Source organism: Prionailurus bengalensis, chromosome C1, assembly GCF_016509475.1.
Source record: "Prionailurus bengalensis isolate Pbe53 chromosome C1, Fcat_Pben_1.1_paternal_pri, whole genome shotgun sequence".
NCBI lineage: Eukaryota > Metazoa > Chordata > Mammalia > Carnivora > Felidae > Prionailurus > Prionailurus bengalensis.
Window position 1 is genome coordinate 127611303 of NC_057345.1, and position 20704 is coordinate 127632006.

Below are 20704 nucleotides of genomic sequence, written 5' to 3' on the forward strand. Positions count from 1 at the left end.
AAATTAACAACACAAGAAAGAACAGGCATTGGCAAGGATGTGGAGAAAAGGGAACCCTCTGGTACTGTTCATGGGAATGCAAACTGGCACGGTCACTCTGGAGAACAGTTTGGAGGTTCCTCAGAAAACTAAAAATAGAACTATGCTATGATCCAGCAATTACATTATTAGGTACTTACACAAAGAATACAAAACTACAGTCTCATGGGGTACATGCACCCCAATGTTTATAGCAGCATTATCAACAATATACAAACTATGGAGAGAGCCCAAATGTCCATCAACTAATCAATGGACAAAAATAATGTGGCATGTATATATATATGTGTGTGTGTGTGTGTTTGCATACACACACACACACACACACACACACACACACACAGGAATATTACTTAGTCATCAAAAAGAATGAAATCTTGCCATTTGCAATTACATGGATGGAGCTAGGACATATCAAGCTAAGCGAAATGAGTCAGTCAGAGAAAGACAGATACGATATGATTTCACTCATATGTGGAATTTAAGAAACAGATGGATAAATGGGAAAGGGGAAAGAGGAGACAGGGGAACAAACCATAAGAGATTCTTTAAAAAATTTTTTTTTAGTATTTGTTTATTTTTGAGAGAGACAGACAGAGCATGAGGGGGGGGAGGGGCAGAGAGAGAGAGAGAGGGAGACACAGAATCCGAAGCAGGCTCCAGGCTCTGAGCTGTCAGCACAGAGCCCAACAAGAGGCTCGAACTCACGAACTGTGAGATCATGACCTGAGCTGAAGTCGGATGCTTAACTGACTAAGCCACCCAGATGCCCCAAGAGATTCTTAACAATAGAGAATAAACAGAAGGTTGATGGAGGGAGGGGGGTGGGAGATGGGCTACATGAGTGGTGGGTATTAAACAAGACACTTGTGAGGAGTACTGGATGTTATATGTAAGTGATGAATCACTGAATTCTATCCTGAAACTAATATTGCACTGTATGTTAAATAACTAAAATTTAAATAATGAAAAATAAGATAAAAATAAAAAATTAAAATTAAAAATAACAACTGAGTAGGTAAGTTAAACAGACTAGAAAAACTGAATCATGATCTCTTATTAATAAAAAGATGTTTAAAAGTAGCCATCATGTCACACAGATAGACACAAAAAATATGAGACATTAATGGAAGAGGAAAAGGTTAAGTCTAATAGACATTGCAGAAAAAGAAAATAAACAGAATGGGTGAGAATCAATATTTAAAGAAGTAACAGCTGAGAATTTTCCAGATTCAACATGACACAAATCCCAGATTAAAAATGCACAATAATCTCAGGGAGAATATATAAAAAGAAAACCAAAATGAATAAATTATAATGAAACTGCAGAACTCTGAAGACCAAGAGAGAATCCTAATAACAGACACAGATAGATCGGATCTAATCAGGAAAGATAGTTGACCTACAAGGGAATGAAAATTAAACTGATTCTTTTTTTTCCTTTTCTTTTTTTTTCTAATTTCCAAACTGACAGAAAAGCCAAAAAGAATACTACAGTGAACACTCTTGTACCACTCACCAGATTCAGTGTTAACATTTTTGGCTGACTCAAAGTCTCTGTAAACATATATATGTCCTTTCCTTTTGGGAAAATGTAGAAAGTAGGCTGTTCTCAAGATTCTACATCCCAAATTCTTTATCATGCATTTTCCAAGAACAAGAACATTCTTTCAACTACAATATCATTACCTCATCCATGATAAGTGACATTATTCATCACTCAATACAGTACAGATGAAATTTTCCTATTTATCTTAAATATGTGCTCTAAAACTTTTCTTTTTACTTATCCAGGATCTAATCAAGATTTATATATTGCTGGGGCACCTGGGTAGCTCGGTCAGTTAAGCGTCTGACCTCAGCTCAGGTCATGATCTCACAGTTCATGGGTTCGAACCCCGCATCCGGCTCTGTGCTGACAGCTCAGAGTGTGGAGTCTGCTTCAGATTCTGTGTCTCCCTCTTTCTCTGCCTCTTCCCTGCTCATGCTCTCTCTCTCAAAAATGAATAAATGTTAAAAAAAAATTTTTTTTTTAAAGATTTATGTATTACTCTCAGATATTTTAACTCTTAGGTCTCTCTCAACTTAGGACATTCTCATCACTTCCCTTGGTTGTTTCATGCCATTGTATCACTTGAAGAGTTCAGGTCAATTTTCCAACAAAAATCCCACATTCTGAACAGGTTACACTGTTTCCTCATGATTAAAGGACAGGTAATTTGCAGGAAGAACACCAGTTAGGAATGTTGTATAATTCCTGTGCAGCACATTATGTCTGTAGCTACACCACTATAGGCTATACTAAAGGACCTTTTTGTAGTTTTTCTCCTTGTAATCAATAAGTCACCTGTAAAGTAAATTTTTTCAGACTCGAGCACACTTTTTAATGGTAACTATGAAAGACATAAGTCAATAGAATACAACCTTCAAAGTGCTAAGAAAAAAAATGGCTATTAAAGTAGAGCTGTAGGGGAGCCAGGGTGGCTTAGTCAGTCAAGCGTCTGACTTTTGATTTTAGCTCAGATCATGATCTCAGGGTTGGTGAGATCAAGCCCCACAGTGGGCTCTGCACTGACAGCGCAGTGCCTGCTTGGGATTCTCTCTCTCCCTCTTTCTGCTCCTCATCCATGCATGCACACATGCTCTCTCTCTCTCTCTCTCAAAATAAATAAATAAATTTTAAAAAATAGTAGAGCTGGAAGAAAAAAAAATAGTAGAGCTATATTGTCAATCGAAGTATCACTCAAGAATGAAGGCATGGGAATGCAAGCTGGTGCAGCCACTCTGGAAAACAGTATGGAAGTTCCTCAAAAAACTAAAAATAGAATTACCTTACAACCCAGCAATTGCACTACTAAGCATTTATCCAAGGGATACAGGTGTGCTGTTTCGAAGGGAGACATGCACCCCCATGTTTATAGCAGCACTATCAACAGTAGCCAAAGTATGGAAAGAACCCAAATGTCCATTGATGGGATGAATGGATAAAGAAGATGTGGTATATATATACAATGGGGTATTACTCGGCAATCAAAAAGAATGAAATCTTGCCATTCACAACTACGTGGATGGAACTGGAGGGTATTATGCTAAGTGAAATTAGTCAGAGAAAAGACAAAAAATCATATAACTTCATTCACATGAGTGCTTTAAGAGACAAAACAGATGAACATACAAGAAGGGAAACAAAAATAATATAAAAACAGGGAGGGGGACAAAACATAAGAGACTCCTAAATATGGAGAACAAATTGAGGGTTACTGGAGGGGTTGTGGGAGGGGGGATGGGCTAAATGGGTAAGGGGCACTAAGGAATCTACTCCTGAAATCATTGTTGCACGATATGCTAACTAATTTGGATGTAAATTTAAAAAAATAAAAAATAAAACAAGTTAAAAAAAAAAAAGAATGAAGGCAAAATACGATATATCCTAAAATTATTATTTTAAGATATAATAAAAAAAATAAATGGGAATACTAGGTATATAGAAAAAGAATGGTTTGCACAGACCTTTGCTTTTATATATATATACTTGCCAGAACTTAACATTTTTAGTATGTCTTGAAAAAAGTACTTTACCTGCCATCTCTTCTGAGGGCAAAAGCAATGCCATCTTTTTGGAAAGGAAGCAGCTTTGCTCTTAGTTTGTCAGGCAAAAAATCCAACTGTTTATAAGATTCATTTGTCAAACAAGAATTCTGAGGTGGAAGAGACCTTTTTATCTTATGAACTTTAGGCATCATGCTCCTAAAAAAAAAAAAAAGAAAAGAAAAGAAAAAGAAATCACCAAAGAGGAGGGATGGGGAAAATGGTTATTACTACGTGTATTAGAGAATTAAACATAAATAATAGTATTAAAGTACTTACATCAGTAGCCTTGATATACTATCTACATAAATTGGTTAAATAACTTTCACAAAATGAGCTCTTAAGACAATTCAAAGCACTGAGTCCAAAAGCAATTACTCAATGCACAATCTAGGAACCAGCATCCTTTATTTCATTTGTATTTCAAACTGAACCATAATATAATCATAACCCTGTGTTAAGCAATAAACGTTTTACTGAAAAGTTATAAATCAACCGGATTTTTAAAAACTAAATAATTTTTTTTTGAGAGAGAGAGAGAGAGAGGGCACAAGTGAGCAGAGGCCAGAGAGAGAGAGAGAGAGCACGCGCGCGCGAGAGAAGCGGGGTTCACCCAAAGCGGGCTCGTGTTTTACCCAAAGCAGGGCTCGAGTTCACCCCAAGCAGGGCCCAGAGCTCATCCCAAGTGGGGCTCGAGCTCACCCTATAAGGGACTGGAACTCATGAACTGTGCTTAATGATGACCCCTCCGGCACCTAAAAACTAAATAATTTTTAAAATAAGAAATGATTTCCTATAGAAAGTGGAAGTCTTTTAAAATTAATCCTTTTATAGATATACATTTTCATATCACACCAAATTTTCTAAGAATGGGGTAAAACTGCATTTTAAAAATTATAAAATACAAAGACATCAACTCCAAATTTATAATTATATTAACTCAACATTATTAAATGAGATTCGTTTTTAAATATTAAAATGAATTCTTTTAAATCAAATGAATCCACAGAATGAATCACTACCTGATTGGCACTTTCCTCACCACTGGGTTTCCACAAATGTCATTTTAATTTTTTTATATAAAAATTTCATATATCTGTAAATTCTCAGATCTATGCAAGAAAAAGTCTTACTAAGTCACTAAACTAGAAAACTTCTCTAATAATATTTTGTATTTAGATTGCTTACATGGTTATATATTTTGTATTTTTAAAATAAGTTTTTTTAACATTTTTTATTTATTTTTGGGAGAAAGAGAACGTGAGCGGAGGAGGGGCAGAGAGAGAAGGAGACTAAGAATCCAAAGCAGGCTCCAGGCTCCGAGCTGTCAACACACAGCTCAACACAGGGCTCGAACTCACAGACCATGAGATCATGACCTGAGCCATAGTCGGACGCCTAACTGACTGAGCCACCCAGGCGTCCCAATTGTTACGTTTATACAGAATGTCATTCCATCTTCAAAGTAAATTTGCTTTTCTCTCAATTACTTGCAGATTTATAAAACTTTACACCCCACCCAAAAGAAGTCATCAACCTCTGTATCCAATGTTTAAGAATCTCAAGAATTCAACAAATATTTACTAATAACAAATAGTTATAACCTGCCGGAATCCAGAGAAGCAAAGACCACTCTCACAAAGCTTACATTTTTGAGGGGGAGACTAAAAATAAATAAATAAGTACAAATAAATAAGTACAAATAATATGAAGGAACTTAAGAGAGTAATGACCGCTTTAGGTAGGCTGACCAGGTAAGGACTCTCCTAGGATGAGCTTAGTCTATAGTGTGAAGGGGGTAAAAGAGCCAACCAAGTTCAAAATTGAAAGAAGAGCACTTCACACAGACAGGATCAATGGAAAGCTTCCACGCTGAAAAAGGGCTGAGTGATTTTAGAAACAGAAAGGAGGCTGATGTGGCTGAACCAAAGTAGAGAATGGTAGAAGATAAAGCTATTGAGATAATCAACAGTAAAATCATCACCTCAAAATATCCATAAGCCTTAAATGACCAATGGGCTACTTACACCCAGGCACAGTTACCAAAAAAAGGGAAAATTCCATATGTTCCCATTTGTTCACCTTCTACCATTAAAAACTGCCTCATTGCAGACAATCTCTCTTCTGCCATCCTGCCCACTGCTCCCTTGCAGTGTATTCAATAAACTTCTATCTACTTTGTTCAGCCTCAGGTGAATTCTTTCACTGCCCATGCCACCAGCATCTCCCCTACTGTCACCTCACATATAAGAAGAGCCCCCATTCAATCGGGAGAGACACCATGTTGATCTGACAAACACAATACAAAAAAATATGTATATAAGCCATTTTCCCTTATTCATGGGTAAACAACATATTAGCAAACCAAGACAGCAATAAATTAACAGCCTAAAATATTAAGACATTTAAAATGGGCTTATTTTAGGCACCTGGGTGGCTCAGTCAGTTGAACATCAGACTGGATTTTGGCTCAGGTCATGATCTTACTGTTCATGAGATTGAGTCCTGGGTCTGGTTCCATGCTGACTGAGCTTGGAGCCTGCCAGTATTCTCTCTCCCTATCCCTCTGTCCCCCGACTCAAAATAAACAAACTTTTAAAAAATAAACAAAATGGGCTTATTTTAGGAATGCAATGCTAGTTAAACTTTTAAAACTCAATCAAAGGCCAAATAATCTTGAAAAAGAATGAAGTTAGAGAGCTTATACTTCCTGCTTGTAAAACATACCACAAAGCTACCAAAGACAATGTAGTACTAGATTGATGACAGACAGATCAGTGGAACAGATTTGAGATTCCAGAAATAAACTCTTACATTCAGGGTTAGTTGATTTTTCACGGGGTGCCAAAATACTTCAACAGGAAAAGAACAGTCAAAATGGACCAAAAACTAAAATGTAGTAGCCAGAATGGTAAAACTGTTAAAAAAAAAAAAAAAAAAAAAAAAAAAAAAAAAAAGCAGAAGAGTAAATCTTCATGCCCTTGGGTTATGTGATGATTTCTTAAATACAAAGCCAAAAATAAAAGCAACAACAGCAAAAAATAAACTGGACTTCACCAAAATTAAAACCTTTACAGCTGCAAATAACACCATCAAGGAAGTGAAGACAACCCAAAGAAGGGTAGAAAATATTTTCAAATTATATCTGACAAAAATGGATACCCAGAATATATAAGGAAGATAACCCTATCTAAAAATGGGCAAATATCTGAGTAGACATTTCTCCAAATAATGTATATAAATGGCCAATAAGCACACACAAAAAAATGTTCAACATCATTAGTAGTAAGGAAACTGCAAATCAAAACCAAAATGAGATGCTTCACACTCATTAGGATGGCAAAAAAAAAAAGATAAGACCTGGAAATTCTACTTCTAGGTATACACCCAAAACAAATGTAAAACATACAAGCACACAAAAACTTGCATAAAAATGTTCATAGAATTATTCATAGTAGTCAAAAAGAGAAACAAACAAAATGTCCATAAACTGATGACATGATAAAGAAAGTGTAGTATATCCATACAATGGAGTATAAAATCAATGAAATCATTGACAATAAAATCAATGAAATCCTGATACAGGCTATAACATGAATGAACCCTGAAAATATTAAACTCAGGGACAGAAGTCAAGGTCCAGAGTAGGCAAATACCTTCAGATAGAAAGTAAATGAGTAGCTGCCTAAGTCTAGAGTCTGGACAGTGGGTGGGAAGAGTATGGTGGCAGAGAACAGAGAGCAACCGCTAATAAGCACTGGGTTTCTTTTTAGAGTGATGAAACTGTTCTAAAATTAGATTGTGATGATGGTTCCCAAACCCTATGAATATATCAAAACTCACAGAATTGCAAAACGAGTGAATTTTACGGTATGAGAATTATATCTCAATTAAGCTGTTAAAAAATGCACTGTGAAAAAAGTTCAATCACTGTAATTCTCAAAAATTACAAAGAAGTTGCACAGTCATCTCAACAGTAGGGAAAAAAGCATCTGATAAAATTTTAAATTCATTTAGAACAAAAGCTACCTAACATAGGAAAAATAGGAGAACTTACTTCATATGATACACATTTTTACTAAAAACCTTCAGCAAACATCAGACTTAAGGTAAAATGTTGAAACCTTTCCCTGCAAGATCACAAAAGACACAAATATATCTATTATTGCCAATTTTATTTAACAGTGTAAATCATCTCACTTGAATTAAAAAAAAAAAAAAAAAAGGGAAAGGAGAAATAAAATAAATCAAAATTTGGTTCCAGTCCAAGACAGCAACATGGGAAAACCCTAAACTCACCTTCTCCATGAACACACCAATTCTATGCCTATGTACAGAATAATTCCTCCTGAAGAAGAACTGAGGGCTGGCTGAACAACTTCTACAAAACAAAAGATAAGCCACTTAGAGAAAGGTAATAGAGATGAAGACATGCTAACAAAGGAAACCCTACCTCTGATGCTGCCAACTGCACAAGGGATGAACTGACCTCGAGCAGATTCATCTACCCTGGGGCACGGAGGGAAAAAAAAAAAAAGCCATGGTTTAAAAGGGCTACTAGAATATACAGGAACCAGTCCAACAGAATCCTGCTGAATGTTGGTGAGCTACTGCAACTACCTTCAAGTGGGAGAGTCTGGCAAGCCCAACATTTATGCACATCCTCCACCTTGAGAGTGCAATAGGAGCAGGGTTCAGGTGCCAGAGCCGGCCTACCACATCAGCAAGCACTGCGTCCCTGGCCCATACCAGCCTGGGATGCCCTGGGTCACAGAAGAAAGTATCAGGGTTTGAAAGAGAAGCTAGTATATAAAATATCCAGCCATAGAACTCCATCAAACAGCAAGGGAGCTGCTGCAACTCTCCAGGTTGGAGAGGTTGGACAGCATCCGTTTACATTCAGTTTCCACCCTGATGGTGCAGATGGGAGTAGGGTGTGGGCACCTTAGGTGGCCTATTCCTTCACCTATTCCTGGGGCCCCTAGCCCACACCAGCCCCAGCCATCCCACCAAAAGAGCCTCAGAGCAGCATACACAAGGACAATCCATGTCACCACTTGTTTACAACTCCATCCATACTGCCAAGGTGATACACGCATAAAGCACCCCAGAGCATTCCGGGCCTGCACCACTTTGGCTCCAGGAAGCTTGCTAGGGCACCCCAGGACACAGTGCTCTAAGACCTCCTGGCTCACACCTACTTAAGGCTCCAGCCACCCATCCAAGGTGCCCCCCTCCATAGAGTGTCCCAGGAATCCCCAGCCCATGCCCATATCAGTTTTAAACACCTGCCAAAGGCACTAGTGGAACACCTCAGGAAACCACTGTCCCCAACCTGCCAAGGTTCCAGCCACCTTGCCAGGGCAGCCCCTGCATGAGCACACCAGGACACTCTAGCCTCTACAAGCCTCAGCTCCTGTCAACCCTACCTGGGAATCCTCGGTGGTGAGCATCCCGAGACATCCTGATTTGCATCCACTCCAGCTTCAACCACCTCCCTCCTATGTGGAGACCCTTGGGAAATGCCCCAGCCTGTGTGCACTTCAGCTACAGCTATCATGCCAGGGTACCCCTGCATGCAGCACAATGGGACACCGTGGCCTGGACCCTGCCTTAGCTCTGGCTGCCCCAGCAGGGTGCACTCTATGCAGCAAGTCCTGGGACACTGTGGTGGTTTCCACCCACTTCAGCTTCAGCTATCCTGCCAGAGTGCCCTCTGTGCAGAGAACCCAGGGACTGTACTGACCCACATCCACTTCAGCTTTAGCTCTCCTACCAAGGCATCCTCTACACAGAGTCCCAGGACACTCTGGCTAACATACACTTCACCTTTAGCTGTCCTGCCAGGGTGCCTTGAGACAAAGAGTCCTGAGACCACCCCGACATATGCCCACTTCAGCTGAGGCCATCATATCATGTCGGCCCCAATACAGAGTGCCCCAGACATCCAGCCCCACCCCAGACACAGCTCCAGCCATCCAACCAAAGTCACTAGGCACACACAGTCTACACAGGGGATGATTATATACAAGACCATTGCTTAAAATTTAGGAGAATCAGCTGTTCCACCTAATTCATAGAAACCAGTAAAGAAAATGAGGAGACAGAGGAACATCCTTCAAATGAAAGAACAAAACAAAACCTCAGAAAAAGAACTAAATGAAACAGATAAGCAATATGCTTGATAAAGGATTCAAGTAACGATCATAAAAATACTTGTTGGACAGAAAAGAAGAATGGAAAAACTTAGTGAGAATTTTGACAAACAGAAAATATAAAAGAATAATCAGAGTTGAGAAATACAGTAAGTGAAATGGAAATTACACTAGAGGGAATCAACAATACATTAGAAGATGTAGAAGAACAGATTTGTGATCTGTGTAATGAAAGAAACTGTGCTAAACAAAAAATATAATAATTTTAATAAATAACGATAGGTTAGGGGATCTCTTATACAAGACCAAACGAACATTCACATTATACAGGTACTAGAAGGAAAAGAGAAAAAAAGGCATAGAACTTATTTAAAAAAGAATAGATGAAAAATTCCCTAGTCTATGGAAGAACAGACATCCAGGTTCATGAAGCATAGAGAATTCCAAAAAAGATGGCCCAAGAAGGTACACACCGTAACACATAATAATTAATATGCCAAAGGTTAAAGATAAAGAAAACATTTTTAAATCAGTGAGAAAGAAGTAAAAAGTTACATATAGGGGAAACACCATAAGGCCGTCAGCCAATTTCTCAGCAGAACCTTTGTGGGTCAGAAATGAGTGGTATGATACATTCAAAGTGCTGAAAGGGAAAAAAAAAACAAAAATAGGCTACCTGTCATAATTTTCATTCAGAATTGATGGAAAGATAGAGTTCCCAGAATAACAAATGTTAAAGAAGGGTATTACCACTAAAGCAGCCTTACAAGAAATCTTAAAGGGAATTCTTTAAGTGGAAAAGAGAGGCTCATAATTAGAAGTATGAAAATTACAAATAAAAATAGGTAATAAATGATATCATATAAATAAAGTGTGGAAGGCATGAGTAAAAAAAGTTCTTTCAGAACTTCCAATGTGTTCAAACTTAAGTGACCATCAACTTAATACAGCCTGATATATAATTAGGACACCATATATGAACCTCATGGTAACCAGAAACACAACACCTATAATACACAAACAATAAAAACAAAGCCAAGCATAATACTACAGAAATTAATTAATAACTAGGAAATAAAACAAAAGAAAAAAAAAGACTAACAAAAACAACTAGACACAATTAACAAAATGGCAAGACACACATCTATCAATAATTAACTTTAAATGTGAATGGACTAAATGATCCAATCAAAAAGATATGGGGAACAGAAAAAGTTACACACACACACACACACACACACACACATACACACATCTACATATTGCCTACAAGAGACTCCTTTCAGACTTAAAAAGACACAAAAACTGAAAACTAAAGGAAGGAAAAAGATATTCCATGAAAATGGAAGGGAGAAAAAAGCCAAGGTAGCAATACCTATATCAGACAAAACAGAGTTTAAAACTAACAATGTAATGAAAGACAAAGACACTACATAACGATAAAGAAGATAATTCAACAAGGGGATATAACAATTGTAAATATCTATGTACCCAATGGTGAATCACCAAAACACGTAACACAAATGTTAATAGAGACAAAGGGAGAAATTGCAGTAATACAATAATAGTAGGAGACTTTAACACCTCAGTTATATCAAAGGATATTCATCCAGGCAGAACCAATAAAGAAAACACCACCTTTTTTCTAAATTTTTTTTAAGGTTTATTTATTTTTGAGAGAGAGAAAGAGACACAGAGCACAAGCAGGATAGGGGCAGAGAGAGACACAAAATCTGAAGCAGGCTCCAGGCTCCGAGCTATCAGCAAAGAGCCCAATGCAGGGCTCAAACCCACAAATTGTGAGATCATGAACTGAGCCAAAGTTGGACACTTAACCGACTGAGCCACCCAGGCACCCAGGAAACACCACCTTTGAATGACACATTAGACAAGAAGGACCTAATGTATATATAGAACATCTGGTCACAAGATAGCAAAATACACATTCTTTTCAAGTGCACAAGGAGCATTCTCCAGGATAGATCACATCTTAGGCCACAAAATAAGGCTCAATAAATTTCAGAAGACTGAAATCATATCATGCATCTTTTATGACCACAATATTATGAAACTAGAAATCAATCACAAGGAAAAACTGGAAAAAACACAAATATGTGGAAGCTAAGACATGCCAACGGGTCAACAAAGAAATCAAAGAGGAAACTGAAAAACACATGAAGGGGCGCCTGGGTGGCTCAGTCAGTTGAGCATCCAACTATTGATTTCAGCTCAGGTCATGACCCCAGGGTCATGGGATGGAGCCCTGCGTTGGGCACTGTGTGGAGCCTGCTTAAGATTCTCTAACTCTCTGCCCCTCTCCCCAGTTCACTCTATATCAAAAATACTAAAAATAAAATAAACTTTAGAAAAACACATGGAAACAAATGAAAATGAAAAAGAGGAAAAGTTTTAGTGATACAGACCTATCTCAAGAATCAAGATAAATCTTAACTAAGCAATCTAACTTTACAACTAAAGGAACTAGAAAAAGAAGAACAAAGCCCACAGCAGAAGAAAGGAAATAATAAAGATCAGGACAGAAATAAATGAAATAGAGACTAAAAGCAAAGCAAAACAGAAAGAATAGGAAAGATCAATGAAACAAGGAGCTGGCTTGTAGGAAAGATTAACAAAATTGATAAAACTTTTAGCCAGACTCCTCAAAAAACAAAAACAAAACTCAAACAGGAGAAAAATAAAATTAGAAATGAAAGAGAAGTAACATTCAACACCACAGAACCATAAAGAATTGTAAGACAATACGACAAAAAATTATATGCCAACAAAGGGGACAGCCTACAAGAAACCAATAAACTCCTAGAAACACAATCTTCCAAAACTAAATCAGGAAGAAATAGAAAAATCTGAACAGACTAATTACTAATAAGAAAATTAAATTGGTGAGGCACCTGGGTGGCTCAGTCATGATCTCATGGTTTGTGGGTTTGAGCCCTGCATCAGGCTTTGGGCTGACAGCTCAGGGCCTGGATTCTGCCACAGATTCTGTGTCTCCCTCTTTCTGTCTCTCCCCTGCTTGCATTCTGTCTCTCAATAAATAAAATACATAAGTGCTGAAAATAAATTAGTTAAAACTAAAAAAAAAAAGAAAATTAAATCGGTAATCAAAAAACTCCTGACAAACCAAAGTCCAGCACCAAATGGCTTCACAGGCAAATTCTACCAAACATTTAAAGAAGAATTAATACCTATTGTTGGGGCACCTTGGTGACTCAATTGGTTGAGCGTCCAACTCTTGGTTTCAGCTCAGGTCATGATCTCACAGTTTGTGAGTTTGAGCCCTATGTCAGACATTGATCTGGCAGTGAGGAGCCTACTTGGGATTCTCTCTCTCTTCCTGTCTCGCTGCCCCTCTTGTGTGCTGTCTTTCTCAAAATAAATAAACTTTTAAAAAATAATTAAAAAAAATGTAAATACCTATTATCCTCAAAGTAGTCCAAAAAATAGAAGAGGGAAAAAAAAACTTATATTCTGTTAGGCCAGGATTACTCTGATACCAAAAAAACTACCAAAAAAAGAAACCTACAGGCCAACATCTCTGAACATAGGATCTTCAAGAAAATATCAGCAAACTACATTCAACAATATATTAAAAATCTTCAAGAAAATATCATCCAACTATATTCAACAATACATTAAAAAGATCATTCACCATGATCAAGTAGGATTTATTCCAAGGACACAATGGCTCAATATTAGAAAATCAATCAACATGATATGCCACAAGCAACAAAATTAAGGATAAAAATCATATGATCATCTCAATAGATGCAAAAAAAGGATTTGGCAAAATTCAACATCTGTTCGTGATATATTTTGAAAAAACCTCTCAAACTAGGTTTACAGGGAACATACCTAACATAATAAATGCTATTTATGAAAAACCCAGAGCTGATACCATACTCAATGGTGAAACACTAAGAGCTTTTCCTCTAAGACCAGGAACAAGACAAGAATGTCCACTCTTGCCACTTTTAATCAACCCAGTATTGGAAATCCTAGCCATAGCAATCAGACAAGAAAAAGAAATAAAAGGTATCCAAATTGCTAATATAGTGGTTTTGACTTTTTGCAGATGGTGTGATACTATACACAGAAAACTCTAAAGATTTGACATAAAACTACTAAAAGTAATACATGAAATCAGTAAAGTTGAAGGATACAAAATTAGTAAACATACACCTGCTGCATTTCTATACACTAATAACAAAGTAGCAAAAAGAGAAAATAAATTCATTTATAGCTGCAGCAAAAAGAATACCTAGAAATAAACTTAACACAGAGGTGAAAGACTTACTCTGAAAACTATAAAATATTGATGAAGAAACTGAAGATGACAGAAACAAACGGGAAGATATTCCACAATTATGCACTGGAAGAATACTGTTAAAATGTCCCCCCTGCCCAAAGCAGTCTACAGATGCAATGCAATCCCTAGGAAAATACCAATAACATTTTTCACAGAATTCCAACAAATAATCCTAAAAATTGTATGGACCCACAAAAGACCCTGAACAACCAAAGCAATCTTAAGAAAGAACAAAGCTGGAGGTATCATGGTCATATATTTCAAGACATACTACAAAACTATAGAAATCAAAACAGTGTGGCACTGGCAGAAAGATAGACCCACAGATCAACACAACATAATAGAGAGCCCAGAAATAAACCCATGCTTACCTCATCAACTAATCTATGACAAAGGAGGGAAGAATGTACAATAAGGAAAAAAACAGTCTCTTCAAGGAATGGTGCTGGGAATGCAAAAAAATGAAACCCTTTCTCACATCATCCAAAAAAACAATCAAAAACCTCAAAATGGATTAAAGACCTAAATGTGAGACACAAAACCATAAAACCCCCAGAGGAGTTTATGCCTCCTAGAGGCAGTAATTTGACTTTGGCCTTTGTAACATTTTTCTAGATACGTCTCCTCAGGCAAGGGGAAAAAAAGCAAAAATAAACTATTGGGACTACACCAAAATCAAAAGCTTTTGCACAGGGAAGGAAATCATCCACAAAACAAAAAGGCAACCTAGTGGGGAGCCTGGGTGGCTCAGTTGGTTAAGCGTCTGACTTTGGAGGTCATGATCTCGCAGTTCATGAGTTCAAGCCCTGCATGGGGCTCTGTGCTGACAGCTTAGAGCCTGAAGCCCACTTTGTATTCTGTGCCTTCCTCTCTCTCTCTCTGCCCCTCCCCCACTTGCACTCTGTCTCTCTCTCTCTCTCTCTCTCTTAAAAATAAAAAAACATTAAAAATATATATTAAATAAAAAATAAAAATCTAGCAGATGACAGAGCAGGATTATGTGCATAGAATTAAAATAATTTATACATAATTAGTAGATTTGTAAGCAAATTTAGTAAGGCTGATGAATACATAATCAATATACACAGTCATTTTCCTCTACACAGGCAAAAAGAAAATTTTAAACTGATACCATTCTCAAGAGTATCAAAAACTACACATTTTAGAAACGAATCTAATAAAAATAAGTGTAAGACCTGTGAGCAGAAAAACTGTAAGAGATTTTTTAGTAAAACATAAAACAAAGAAGTGATAACCCTGTTAATAGATTGGAACTGATTATAATATAAACTCTTTTGAGATGATATGACAGGTCACTGAAACAACATGAATATCAGCAAAAACAGGCCCAGTTATTAGTTCCAAAGGTGGGGGACGAACTGATGTTTTTTGGGGATGCCTATCATATAATAGTGTCTTCTTTGTGTCAAGAACTTGAACATATACTGGCTAATTTAATCCTGAGAACTATATGACAAGTACTATATTCTTCTTCACTAATGAGGAAACTATGACATTGGATAAGAAAGCCAGGATTCAAATGCAAGCTTGTATGACTACAAAGCCTAAACAGAAGTAAATCTTCATCCAAAGAATTTACACACATTAAAAAATCATGGGGATTTTGGGTGGCTCAGTCGGTTAAGTGTCCAATTCCTGATTTTGGCCCAGGTCATGTTCTTATGGTTCATGAGATCGAGCCATGTGTTGGGCTCTGCAATGATGGTCCGGAGTCTGCTTAGGATTGTCTTTCTCTCTCTCTCTCAAAATAAATAAACATTAAAAATAAATAAATAAAACACAACCAGAAACCAAACAAATAAACCAAAAAGAACTCCAAATCCTATCTTGATGTATTCCTTTAGAAAGATGGGGTATACAATCACTGGGAAAAACATTTTGACAATTTCTTAAATAACTAAATATCCAACTGCCATCTGACTCAGCAATGGTACTCCTGGGCATTTATCCTAGAGAAATCAAAACTTCTGCCTAAAAAAAATTAAAAAATTTAAAAAAACACTATTCATGAATACTTACAGTTTTATTCACAACAGCCAAAAACTAATAAGAACTCAGACATACTTGAGTGGGTGAATGGTCAAACTGTGGTACATCCAAATCATGGAACACTACTCAGCAATAAAGAGGCGCAACTGATATACACAACAATCTGGATGAATCTCCAGAGAATTATGCTGAGGTATAAAAAAAAAAAAAAAAAAGCCAAACTTCAAAGGTTACACAGTTGTTGATTCCATTTCTATAACATTACTGCAACATCAAAATTATAAAAATAGAGAACAGATTAGTAGTTGCCAGGGGTGAAGGTGGAAAGGGATGGATGCTATAAGGCAACATGAGGTATCCCTGTGGGATGCAATTGTTCTTTTTCTTGATATGGCAATAGCCTGGTTGTGATACATACTGTAGTTTTGTAAGCTGCTACCATTGAGGAAAACTGAGTAAGCATATGCAGGATCTTTTTGCATTATTTCTCACAACAGTAAACAAATTTACAATGATTTCAAAATACAAAGTTTAACTTTAAAAAATGGGGGAAACACTCTGGCTTAACACATACCAATGGATCTCAAAGTTTTGGATAATGAGGTCCATAAAGATAAAACTCCAAGATCATGTAGCTTGTGACAGAGGTAAAACGTATCTGGGTCGTTGCTTTCTTTTCAACACAGGAGTGTACCTCCTCAGCTTCAGAACTAAACCACAGTGAAAATATGTATTTTAAACTGTCAAAACAATTACAGTTAAAAAATAAGTAATCATCTAATAAATTTTATTCCTGAGTTTCATTCCTTCATGCATTCAACAAAAATATATTTGGATGTTTACATGGAGCAGACACTGCACAAGGTTCTGGATACACAGTAATAAATAACTGTAGTTTTGAAGAAGTACTATAGGGAAAGTACGAGGTGTTAAAGGAGCATATAACAAAAACTCAGGAGGTTTGGAAGGCTTTCTAAAAGATACATACATCAAAGCTGAGACATAAAGAATACACAATAACCACACAAGAAACACACCCAAAGGCCCTGATTTGGAAACAAAAGGAAGAGAGCAGGTAGGAATTCTCAGACTTCATCTTACTGGACCTATCCATAAATCATTCCCTCCTCATTAAATCATGTTTTTCACTTAGACTCTAGAATACCACACCTCATGGTTTCTATCTTATCTCAGTTTTCACTCTTGCTCAGCCTAAATCGTACTGGTTCTTTCTCCTTTCCCTGCCCATATAAGGTTTGAAAGTACCAGGGCTCATTTCTTAGTAATGCTTGCTCTATCATTTAGAGATACCATTAGTATATCAGTTTTAAATATTACCTCTATTCCAATGACTCCCACATTTATACATATATTTTTTAATGTTTATTTATTTTGGAGAGAGAGACAGAGAGAGACAGTGCAAGCGGGGGAGGGGCAGAGAGAGAGAGGGACACAAAATCTGAAGCAGGCTCAAGGCTCTGAGCTGTCAGCAGAGCAGAATCCGGGGCTGTAACTCCCGAACTTCAAGATCATGATCTGAGTTGAAGTCAGAAGTTTAACGAACTGAGACACCCAGGTGTCCCTGACTCCCACATTTATACACGGAGATCAGAACTCTCCTGAACTTCAGACTCCTGTTACCTAACCAAACATCTCTACATAGCAAGTCTAATGAGTATCTCAAACTTAACACAACTAAAGCTGAACTCTAGATCTTTTTCTCAAACCCTATTCCATCCTCCATCTTCCCATCCAATCTTTCCATTTGTTCATACCAATTCCTTGACTCCTCTCAGTGTCTCATCCTGTATATCCAATCAATCCATCAACAACCCCTGTTAGATTCAAAATATACCCAGAATCCCACCATTCATTTCCTACCACCTCCAAATCTGCTCACGTGATCTGAGCCACTTTATTTCTAGCCTGAATTCCTGCAAGAATCTGATATCCCAACTTCCACCTCCTCCCCTACATTCTCCTCGCAATGGAGCAGTCAGTAAGATACTTTGAAAAATTAAGTCTGATCATAACATTCCTCAGAATTGCTCAGTGGTTCCCAGTTTTACTCAGATAAAAGTTCTATTAATGAGAAATAGCCCTTCTACGATATGCTCCTACTCCTATTACCATTCCACCTTACTTTCTCTTCTCTGTCACAGTGATATCTTTACATGTTTCTGCTTTGGACTCTGCACTAGCTGGTCCAACTGCTTATACCACTCTCCATCAATTACATACATGGCTGCTTTTCTTGATTCCTTCAAGGGTCTTTTCTGAAATGTCAATTTTTCAATGTAAACTTGACCTGCCTACCTTATGTAAAATTCCAACTTTCATGCTAGCTTCAGCAGCACATATACTAAAATTGGAATGATACAGAGAAGATTAGCATGGCCTCTGCATCTGCACAAAGACGACATGCAAATTCAAGAAGTGTTACATATTTTTGAAAGAAGGAATTTTAGGGGCGCCTGGGTGGCTCAGTCGGTTAAGCGTCTGGCTTCTGCTCAGGTCATGATCTCACGGTCCGTGAGTTCGAGCCCCAAGTCAGGCTCTGTGCTGACAGCTTGGAGCCTGGAGCCTGGAGCCTGCTCTGGATTCTGGGTCTCCCTCTCTCTCTGACCCTCCCCCGTTCATGCTCTGTCTCCCTCTGTCTCAAAAATAAATAAACATTAAAAAAAAAGAAAAAAGAAAAAGAAAGAAGGAATTTTATAATTGTGGCAAAATGTTAATATGTGATTCTGGGTCTTGGCACTATTCTTGTGACTTTTAGTATGTCTTACATTATTTCAGAATACAAGTTTAAATTTTTAAAAACAAGAAACAAACAAGAATTACAACTCCCTATTATCTCTTCTGTACCTTACATTTTCTTTCTTAACAGCACTTAACACCTTGTAAAACACTGTATGATTTAGTTACCTGCTAAAGTTTTTGCTTATTGTCTGTCTTTCTACACTAGGTTATAAGCTCCATAACGACAGAGATTCTTGTCTGTTTTGTTTCCTGGTGTATTCCATGCACCTTGAGCAGTTAGTACCTGACACTAAGCACTCATCATTTGTTCTATAAAAGTTTCAAAGGAAGGGGGGCCATGATTAGAGAGACTAAGAGGTTGAATAGTTTCTAGAGATGAGAAAGTATAAAGTGGGTCTGTAGGAGTGCATGGCTGAACTAGTGTGGAAATAAAATTCACAGAAGACACAGCATTCCAGGAACTAGAAACTAGCATGTTGTATCAGTTGGGCTATAGATTTAAACACAGAAGTCACCCTGTGGTGCGTGGGTGGCTCAGTCAGTTAAGCCTCCCACTTCAGCTCAGGTAATGATCTCGTGGTTCGTGGGCTTGAGCCCTGTGTCAGGTTCTGAGCTGACAACTGAGCCTGGAGCCTGTTTCAGATTCTGTGTCTCCCTCTATCTGCCCCTTCCCCTGCTCAAGACCTGTCTCTCTCTCTCTCTCTCAAAAATAAATAAACATTAAAACATTTTAAACAATTAAATAAATAAAGATAGAAGTCACTCAAAGAAGAAAGACAGTAAGCCAAATTCAAGTCACAGTAGGGAAACGGGGGACATAGTTTGCTGAGTGATTAAGATTAGAGGGGAATTGTTTAATGAATACAGATTAGAGCTCCCTGTTAGGATATTAGGGTATTAGAACACCTGAGAAAGTTCTTAGATAGAAAGGATGCCTACATACGGAAAATTCTGCCTCATACAGAGAATCAATCAAATCTTCTGTTCAATTTAATATCAAATTCAGTTAAAGTAGGTAACTAAATTTCAAAAATTCATCCTAGACAAACATTAGCAGTGGAAATGGTTCCAAGAACTACAGCAATTTGGCTACATACAGTGTAGCTAAAAATAAGATGATTGGGGGGCACCTGGGTGGCTCAGTTGGTTAAGCGGCCGACTTCGGCTCAGGTCATGATCTCACGGTCCGTGAGGTCGAGCCCCGCGTCTGGCTCTGTGCTGACAGCTCAGAGCCTGGAGCCTGTTTCAGATTCTGTGTCTCCCTCTCTCTGACCCTCCCCCGTTCATGCTCTGTCTCTCTCTGTCTCAAAAATAAATAAACGTTAAAAAAAAAAATGATTGGGAAAAGTGGCAAAGAAATAATAACAGGCCAGATCAGGGAGGTTCTCAAATGCCATGCTAAAAAAAAGTCTGGAGTTTATTCTGTAAGAAACTGAGGGCCTTTCCTAGAGTTTAATCAGGCAATTAGTTTACAAAGATTACCTTGTCAAATTTGGAAGACTAGATGTGGGGGCAGGGAAAACCTTTGGAAGCCTACCACAAATAGCCCATGTAATAAAATTTATAATTTCTTGGCTTCAGACTCCTGTATTTAATTACTTACCTGACATTTTGGACATCTGATAGACATTTCTAACCTAACTGTCCAAAACCAAAGTCTTATTTCTCCACCAAACTTGTGTGTTCCCTACCTAATCTCTCAGTAGTAGTACAACTGTGCAAGTTAACTCAAATCAGCAACTTGGGTTCACTCTTGATTTCTCCCTCTCCTTTAGCCAAATTAAATCCATTTATAATTAATTATTCCTAAGGCATATCTCAAATG

General features: G+C 37.6%; 1 protein-coding gene and 1 pseudogene across 2 annotated transcripts in view; one reads left to right on the forward strand and one right to left on the reverse strand.

Annotated features, from left to right (window-relative positions):
- Positions 1 to 20704, reverse strand: part of ZRANB3 (zinc finger RANBP2-type containing 3) — a 324584-nt gene that overhangs the window by 299155 nt on the left and 4725 nt on the right. For both annotated transcript variants that reach the window (XM_043573283.1, XM_043573282.1), the window contains exon 2: positions 3619 to 3786. In XM_043573283.1, coding sequence (XP_043429218.1) covers positions 3619 to 3782 — 164 coding nt within the window. In that variant the 5' untranslated portion in view covers positions 3783 to 3786. The remainder of the gene's footprint in view (positions 1 to 3618; positions 3787 to 20704) is intronic.
- On the forward strand, positions 18458 to 18570 carry LOC122482251 (annotated as a pseudogene).